This window comes from Hetaerina americana, unplaced genomic scaffold (genome assembly GCF_022747635.1).
Source record: "Hetaerina americana unplaced genomic scaffold, ioHetAmer1.1.p SCAF_20, whole genome shotgun sequence".
NCBI lineage: Eukaryota > Metazoa > Arthropoda > Insecta > Odonata > Calopterygidae > Hetaerina > Hetaerina americana.
The window spans coordinates 7,211,513-7,220,731 of NW_027286764.1; the positions used below are offsets into that span (position 1 = coordinate 7,211,513).

General features: G+C 39.3%; 1 protein-coding gene across 1 annotated transcript; it reads right to left on the reverse strand.

Annotated features, from left to right (window-relative positions):
• Positions 1 to 517: 517 nt before the first annotated feature.
• On the reverse strand, positions 518 to 2,329 carry LOC139688532 (soma ferritin-like). The gene is made up of 3 exons (XM_071586062.1): positions 2,105 to 2,329; positions 1,797 to 2,024; positions 518 to 856 (listed from the first exon to the last, which is right to left on the reverse strand). The coding sequence occupies exons 1-3, from the start codon at positions 2,207 to 2,209 to the stop codon at positions 671 to 673; spliced, it is 519 nt and encodes a 172-aa protein (XP_071442163.1). The 5' UTR covers positions 2,210 to 2,329; the 3' UTR covers positions 518 to 670.
• Positions 2,330 to 9,219: the final 6,890 nt, after the last annotated feature.

The following is a 9,219-nucleotide window of genomic DNA, read 5'->3' on the forward strand; positions in this document are numbered from 1 at the left end:
ATGCAATTGTGGAGCCGGTGAATATTGGACATGAAAGTAATGATTCTTTAATAGCTGACCTTAAATTCGATTAACTGACATGTATATCACAAATGCTGCTCGTTCATGGACAACCACAATTCAAAGCCAAGTCTTTGAAATTATATTGGCATTTGTTAACTGCAATGAGTTTTGAATGGTAAATAACATGAGCTCCCCTTTCCCGGTAATTCCAAGGCCAGTATTGCTTCACGAAGTATAAAACCTTGAACCACTATCAGTCGCGAATCTCGATCTATATAATAACCACTTCCGATGTGCACACAATTAGAGGACCTCTCAATTGCTGTTCTACGAGAAATCACGAAATTTAGGATCTATCAACCATGCCGAGGGCCTACAAACACTGCTTTCAATAAATTTTCTCCCAGTCACACTGATTTGACACCATCAACGGCAGTTTGACCTTGAGACACTGGATAAAATTCTGATTAAGGCTATATAAACAACATATTGTACACAAAATCAAATACGACAATTAAGTTACAATAAAAATTTATTCAACTTTGGGTCCAAAAGGACAACGAAGTACATTAAGAAATAATAAGGAATGTGCGAAATTGCCTTTACACTGTCTTAACATCACACACATCCATGGATTTACAACTAATATGCGCGGTGGGGCGGCATTTTAGGACTGAAGCTCGCGATCGAACATGTAGATGCCGAGGCCTTCTCCGACTCTCTTGATGTTGGTGATGTAGTCGCTCAGCTCCTTGATGGACTCTACTTGCTCATTGAGGAACTCAGATTCCAGGAAGTCACAGAACTGCGCATCACCATGACGAGAAGCCAACTCGTGCAATTCCAACAGAGACTGTCGAACGGAAAATAAAGATATATCAGTAAATGACGCAGCAAAACTCACGCCTACAAAAATTCTGTGGGTCCACGGCTTTGAATCAACTATTGAGGTATTTCAGGGAAAACTAGGTCGCCAGGAGCACAGGTACCTGTGGGCATCCATACGCCAGAACTTCAGGAGAACGAGCACTATTGTTTAGGTAATTTAACTCTGACAATAACCTATCGATAAACCACCTCTTATGATTGGAAATACTAAGCATTATAACAATATGTAATAATAATAATCAATATTAACCTAATCACAGCCTTCACATACTTTTTTAACGCAAACAATAACAACCATCAACTTCTTCCTTGATCCTAATCAGACAATGAGAGGCAGCGAAGCTCACCTTCACCACGAGTTTTCACGAATTGTCCGTCTTTTAATAATGTCTTCGAATTGGAGGACATCGCGGTATCACACCCCTGCACAGTGGAGATTGAATTGATATAACTACCTTCAATAAAAGATAAACAACGTCTGAATTCACTGCTATTGTATCCACATGCATTCAAACCCTTAGACTGAAAAATTCATGAGATTAACTTCTCAAATTAGGAAATTCGTCGACAGAAATGGAAGAACACGTCATTTTTTTAACAAATCGTACCCACGAAAATGGTAGAACCTCGCTTATTATAAAACTTAAGTGCAACCATAATGAATTACACGACTATTTCGAGTTCAACGCAACAAGAACTGTTCCCCGAATAAGTTAACTCACGCTCTTAAGAGCGGAGAGCAGGAAGTTTCCCACGAAGACCCGAATTCAACCAAATTCCAAATTACTTCCGAGTTCTCCATCACAAATTTTTAAGCCCTAGTTAAGACGTTTAATAATACGATTCGTCTTAGTTTCTTTTTAGCGAACGATAACAGAAAGTAAATTATCTCTCTTTTGCCTCACCTGGTTAACCTTCTTTTCCATGAAAAGTGCGAATTGCATTGATGTAAGAGGCGAATTCCAATTTCCAGGAGCTGGAGGTTGCTCGATGCCACTAACTGCCACACGGCCACCACGGCGGTTTTGGTAATGCATCATTTTTCTACCATGCTCACGCTCTTCATCAGACTGTTTTGAAAAATACTTATGGAAACCCTTCAATGCGACATCATCTTGATCGAAGTAGTTCGCCTGAGAATACCAAGGAGGAAATGGTCATACATGTCTTTTCTAAATACTTGAAAAATTGAAAGATGCGGACAACTACTTACGATTGTGAGGTATACGTGGCTTGCGTATAGCTCTAGGTTTATCTGCTTATTAAGGGCCACTTCCACTTCCTCATGGAAATTCTGTCGGCATTCAGAAACGGCCATTTTGCAGTAGTCTTTCTAAGTGTTTCGAAGGACAGGATATCAAGGAGATTAATCCAAACACTGGTTTGGTTCACTGCTCGTTCACACCCTGGCGACCCGTAACAGTGAATAATGCGCTCTGAGGTTCAATCTGGTCTTTAAATGAGGAACTAACTTGTCAAACGGAACCTCCTATTGGTCGTTGAGAGGCAACATGTCATTGGCTATGGTGTACGTCATCGTTTTCGTATCTGTTTGATTGTGGAATCCAGAGTGCGCGTTTAGGATTTCAAAAGCGTTGATAGTGAATCTTTGCAGATTCATTATTTCGTAATATTTTTCCGTATGTAAAACAAAAAATATGTTATCTGTGTAAAATTAGCTCGTATTATGTTCTTCGTGACAGAAGTTTGAAGCAGGTAACTTGAAATGTTTAGTAATAAAATTGGCCAGTCCTTGCTAAACTTAATTTAAAGAATATAGGTGTAAAACGAAAATGTTTTTAAGCATTTGTGAACTATTTTCAACGAAACATTTTATGTTAGAGCAGTTATAACACATTTTATTTCTATTGTCATTGATGTGTATGCAGGAATAGTCCTCGGTCATGGGAAAGGATTAAATGTTAATCAATGGAGGAGGATAGTGATTTTTTAATATATGTAATTCATTTGAATATAGATTCAATGCGCGTAAAATAAAATAACATGAGTGCAGTTTCGTATGATGTTGGATTTAACACATTCACCGAATGGGTTAATAATAGAAGAATGGGCACCCCTGTAGCCTCAAATTAGTTGCCCAGTTCATAATATACGATTGAAGTTTATTTAATAAGGAGGGCGACAAAATGTTAGAATGAGTAAAATCTTCATGTTTATTACAGATATTTTACATATGTAACTGCTATAGACTATGGTTTTGGTCTTATATTCTCAACTGCTTTTCTATGTAGTCCATGCAATGTTTGGATCTCTCTTGTTCACACTTTCAGTATCCATTAGGGAACTTTCTCTTTCTTTTATATTTAGCAAACTGTGTAAGGTTTATTTGACAATAAGGAGCATAGCAGTGTTTTTCCAATGCTTAAGCAGCTAAAGATTTCACAAGGGAGCAGAAAACTATGGCACATCATGGCTTCTCAGCATATTCGAAAATGGTTGTGATTGGCCGAAACATATAATGTACTACCTAAAGAATTCTTGGAAAGGTAATTAATTGTTGCTGTATAAAGTAATTCATAAAGAAAACACAACCTTTTCACCATTTCTTTCAGGCCCAGATTTGCATATGAATTACTCATTGCTTACTCAATTGATTGTACTATTTCTTTATTGTGGTCTTCAACATTATAGAATATTTCTGCAGCATAGGTCTAAATCCATGCAGTAATTTTCATATGATCCCCAGCAATTTCTGAATCGCTACAGTAGTTTTCATCTTTCTCTCAGTGAATTCTAACCTACCCCAAAATTTGTGATTTCTCACTGTGAAAGAAGATTTACTGCAGTTTTTTTAGGTTGAAGTAGGGCTACCTCGGTACTTTTTATTTTTCTCACAGTTAATATGATTTCTATGGTAATTTTTATTTAAATTTAAATTGATTATCATTTAACTAACATACTATGCTTATGAAAAAATCATATCATGTCACCAAGTTTTATATTTCAAATGCAAGGGTTTTTTCAAATGAATTCAATTTGCAGTCCCAAGTTTCCAAACTCATCTTTGATCAAGCACTCCTTTCAGCTATGTTTCAAGTGACTTTATTTAAGTTCTTATTTATTGCATAATAGGGGCAATCATTGTCCACATATTGAGTAAATTTTATCATGTTTTCCAGCTCACCTTGTTCATTTCAAAGTTAAGCATTAAATTTTCACCCAAAAACTTCTTTTTTATATGTTCCTTATGCATATAAGTTTGGAAATAGGCATTCCGCAAGGGCAATATCCTTAATGCATGCATTACATATTTTTTCCCTATTGAATTAGCAAATAATAATGCATGGGATGATTTATTTATAGCACCGAATGAGCTCACGGATAATGCATAGATTCCATTATCCACAGTTTCCAAATAGCATGTATTTTTAATTCAAACTTCATGCTGCAACCTCTGGAATAGGAATCAGTTGGCCGAGAACATTGGATACCATTTGTGTGCTTTGTCAGGAAGAGAATAAGGACTTTTGAGCTGACTGACCACTCCAAGGGGACAGCTGTGTCACCAGGGAGGCAGGCCATGCCGAACAGAGGGAGTGCCTCCTCCCCAAGGACTGTGTTACTTTGGTTTAAACTCTCATTGAGATTATTACTATAGCTCTAAGGTAGGTTACCAATCAGTGGAATGTTTTGGATGGCTCTGAAAAACATCTAAACAGCATGTTGCTTCTACATAAAACATTCATTTTTAATCTTCACATATCACCCCGTCCATACCCAGTCCATGAGCCCCTCCATTCTCCACCCCCTCCTCCCCTTCCAACTCACGCAAATGCATTCTGCATCATGCACACACCCTCAAAACCCCTCCATTCTCAAACCAATCCACCCACTCCCTTCTCCTCTAACCATACCCTCTAACATTTCTTTCTTCGCATTCTCTATATCAATCCATCCCTAAGGGGATCCCAGCCCAACGCAATCATTGAGAAAGAATTTGTTGGCATACACAAAAACTTTGCACGTTTATATTCTTTATTTTTTATCATTGTACTTGACTTGATTTTGAATATTCTTATAATATTCAAACAGCTATTAATAGACCAAAGTTTTATTATCCACAACCAATTATTTGTGTAGTTTCAGGCTGAATCATTTCTGGTGGAATTGGGACATAAGACCAAATATTAGTACTTTTCCACCAGACAAATAAATTACCAACAAATCTCAATGCACTACATAATCTTTGGGTGCCAGACTCAAAGATGACGTAGTTCATCAAAACCTGGTTGGAAATAAATGTTAACCCCTTGTAAAAGTGCTAATATTTGGTCATTAACCTATGATATATATTTAAAGGCAGTCCTAATCATTATTCCTTGCTTATCATGGTATATTTATATTTGCTTTCAAGATCAGAATAATGGCCTTACAAATGTAATTATTCACTATTGTAGAACCTCCTATGGAATTAATTGCTAATTTTAATACAAGTTTTCAGTAATGGCCATTCTCTAATCTCCATTTTTCAAATTTTTTGATGACAAATGACACAAGTCTTCTAATTTTGAACTACATTCTTTGTGGCGTCCATCACCCAAATATGACTGGCTAAACGTTTCGCGCATGCTGCAAATAGTCTAGAGGTAAAATGACACTCGTCACAAGCTGTCTCCACAGAAGCTAGAGTAACGACGAGAGTTGTGTCAGTAGAGTGATTTGTTGATTTAGTGACACAACTCTACATTACATTCTAATGGTGAAAGTGGGCGTACATAAAGTTTGGCGCTCTCCAATCGTACGATTTTAGTGGAGTCTTTAGGGGTTTTCCCCTGGGCCAGGATTTCAGCTAATGACGTTTGAATGGTTGACTCCACCATCAAATATTGAGGATGGAGAGAGAACTTGGAAGGAGGAGGTGTTGAGAGGGTTGGATGCTGCCGGAGAGTGTGGAGATGATAAGGGGGAGTTAAGAGGGGAAGACAAGGGAAGGGGGAGTGGCAGCACATGTGGACGTGTTGTGAAGGGTAGGAAATGGGAATTATGAGGGGGGAATGGAATATTCCTACCATGGATCTCCTGAATTTGTATCGTATAAGCTTTGACAAATGCAAAGGTATAGAGGAAACTGACTCAGGTGGCATATTACTGAAACATTACCTAGCACATTGTAAAATAGGTGATATTAGACAGTAAAATTAAGGTTATCAGTAACAGTTCACTAGTTTTACTCTAATATAGTTTCCTGAGTGTTTACCAAGACATCTAAAGAATCAGTTCAATGAAAACAGATATTATTTTTATTGCTGGTGTTTTACTGATTAAGGTAGTTTTTGGATGTACACAGCCTATACATTAATATCGACTCTTACGATACATTTACTTGTCTCTCCTTAATAAACACGACCTGGCATCCGACACTGTGTAGACTCAATTAAATACCTAGGTGTTACCCTCATTCACGACCTCTCCCGGGTGAAACACATACGGGGAATATGTGGACAAGCTAACAAAACATTAGGATTTCTTAGAAGTGCACTGGGTAAATGTGATGAAAAGGTCAAAGAGAAATGTTATCTGTCTTTAGCTAGGCCTCATTTGGATATGCTGCAAGTATTAATGGGATCCTTGCAAAGCTGGATTGATATCCGCATTGGATCGCGTGCAGTGTAGAGGAGCTAGATTTATAAAACGTTGTTATGATAAACTGAGTAGCGTATCCAAAATATTAGAGCAGCTAGGAATCACTCGAGGAGCAAAGGTTAAATTATTACAGATTGAATGTCTTGCATAAATTGGAAGGAAGTCTCTTTAGCAATGATGTTGAAAATGTATTATTACCCCCATCGCACTACGGTTAGAGAGATCATGCCAATAAAATTAGAGAGATTAAGTGCAGAACAGATAGATTTAAGTTGTCATTTTTTTCCATGAACAATAAGGGATCAGAATAGCATTGTATGACCGCAGTAGGGTCATATTCAGGTCAAAATTAATCTAGTGCGTATTCACCCCCTGCCACACATCCTAGTGGTGGCTTACAGGGTACTAAAATAAATATTTTTTTAAATCCCACTGCCAATTAAAATGGGCAGCATCCATCTTTCCTGTCTCCTTAGGGATTTCTCCCAACAGACCTCTGTCTTAGCCCACCATACCCAGCACTTCCTCATTCGTTTTCCTCTGTTCACTTCACCTTCTCCATCCATCTCCACACCCACATTTCAAAAGCCTCCAATCTACGCCTATCATCCTGCTTCAATGACCATGTTTCCGCTCCATACATACCCACGCTCCATATCAAAGTTTAGACATGTCTTCTCATAACACCCTTACTCAAAGTCCCCATCATCAATGCCCACCTACTCATTAGAGCTTCTTTACCTATTGCAATTCTTCTCCTTACGTCCCCTACTACTTTGACCATTTTGGTCCAAAACACTTCCAAGATACGAAGTACTGATCCCCCTGCACTAGTTTGTGCCCACCTAGTTCAACATTTAACTTAACCTTTCTCTCTGTAAAGCTGCATAACCTATGTTTTATTTACTTTAGTGCTTACCCCATGTCTATCGCATTGACTTTCCAATGTGCGCCGCTATGCTTGCAACCCGTCAGCTGACTGGCAAACTAAGGCTTGATCGTCCGCAAAGCTGACTGATGCCATGAACTTTCCACCAACCTTCATTCCTCTCTTCAGTTTTTCCCATGCCTTCAAAACCATTTCCTCGACTTAGAGATTGAGAAGCACAAGTGATAATGAGCACCCCTGTTTACATGTAATATCTAAAAAAAAAAAAGGGATACCGAAAGTCTTAAACGAAATAATAGGAACATAGGAGGAAAAGGGCGATGAAACCGTGTATCGCGAAAGATATGATGAGGGAGATTAATGAGAGAAGGAAATGGGAGGTTAACAAAGAATTTGGTAGGAGACTGGTGTGTATGCACCCCATGCCACACACCCTAGCAGTGGCTTGCATAGTACTGAAATATCTATCTAAGTTCAAAGAGATAATTGATGCGCTAAACCGGATGGTGCAAGGTTTCGTACGTTTGGGAATTTTCCATTTGGTCCACGAGTTTTTCTTCTCCTCAGGTCAGTCACACAACCGACTGTAGATGACTTCAATTCCGTAAAAAAGGAAAACGTTTCAAAATCGTGTTTTGCCAATTTTTGGTTTTATCTGTGCGCCTCAGGAGTTATCATAACTCTCAATCTGTTATCTCCCAAGGAATGGGAATTTTGCCGAGTGCTGTAACCAATTAAGCTACCGCTTACAATGGAATTTGAAGAGGATTTAAAGGAACAAGAAATTATGAGGAAATACCGTATGCACAATGTCACAGGTATTCGTAGTTGCGCGCATCGCACCGCAGTCCACGAGATTTGAGCCAAACTTTAAACACTGAGGTATTTTCCTTCGGGCATATCCGAAGAACTTCTGGGGATGTCGCGACAATTACTTAAACGGAGTCATCATCTGGTCAAAACACTGTGAATTGTTAGCATTTCGTTGCCTATCAGCAGATGGCTCCGTTGAAGCAAGTGTCGCGGCATCTCCCTCGCCTATCAGAGAGAGATCAGTAATAGATAAGAAGCGATTGCATGAAAATAATCGCAAAGTACGACATGAAGAAAGTGGAATCGTCGATAATCAGAATTAAACTATCAATCTACAGTTCTGGTACTGAATTTAATGTCGCACGAATGGTAAGCAAATTAAGCTATTGTTTTGTTTTGAGATTCCCTTACGTCCCTTTAAATTATATCGTAATTTTCCATGCTCGTAAAAAATGAGGCCAGATTTCAATAAATGAAATGCTATCGCCATTAATGAAAGTTACTTATATCGAACGCTTTTCTTTTAATCCATTTTCGTTTAACAAAAAACTTTTAAAATATGCTCTAGTCCTCCTGAATGTCTGAGGGACCTGCAAATAGAAATTTGAAAGAAACTCCCACGGATTAAATTGCAAAAAATAGTGGGATTTCGTGACGACTGCAAAGAGCGGATCGCCTGCGAATGGTTTTGGTGAGTTGGTGGGTCTCCGCAATCGGCATTGGATAGAGAGAGCATCGCACTTCGCGTGCAGGGGCCCTCGGCGCGTGCGTATTTCAACGGCGACGCATTCGCGGATTCCGCGGGGAGAGGGCGTGTCGAGGGAGGGGGGGCGGGGACCCTTCCGCCGGGCAATAGCGATTGGTGTGCCGTGTGGGAGAGATACGTATATCTGAGCGCGTGACGCCGTAGCGGCCGGGCGCGGATGGCCTTCGGTGGATGATGCATGGCGGCGCGCACTAAATACGAGGTGGATGTCCTTGTTCGCAGGGGGGGAGGGGGAAATGGATGCAAGGCACTGTGG

Bases quoted from the DNA above. Each gene is read 5' to 3' on its own strand.
- LOC139688532 (XM_071586062.1), bottom strand. From the start codon at position 2,209: ATGGCCGTTTCTGAATGCCGACAGAATTTCCATGAGGAAGTGGAAGTG. The intron at 2,025-2,104 runs GTAAGTAGTTGT...TGGTATTCTCAG, and splicing joins GCCACGTATACCTCACAATC to GCGAACTACTTCGATCAAGA. The intron at 857-1,796 runs GTGAGGCAAAAG...TCCGTTCGACAG, and splicing joins TGGAAAAGAAGGTTAACCAG to TCTCTGTTGGAATTGCACGA.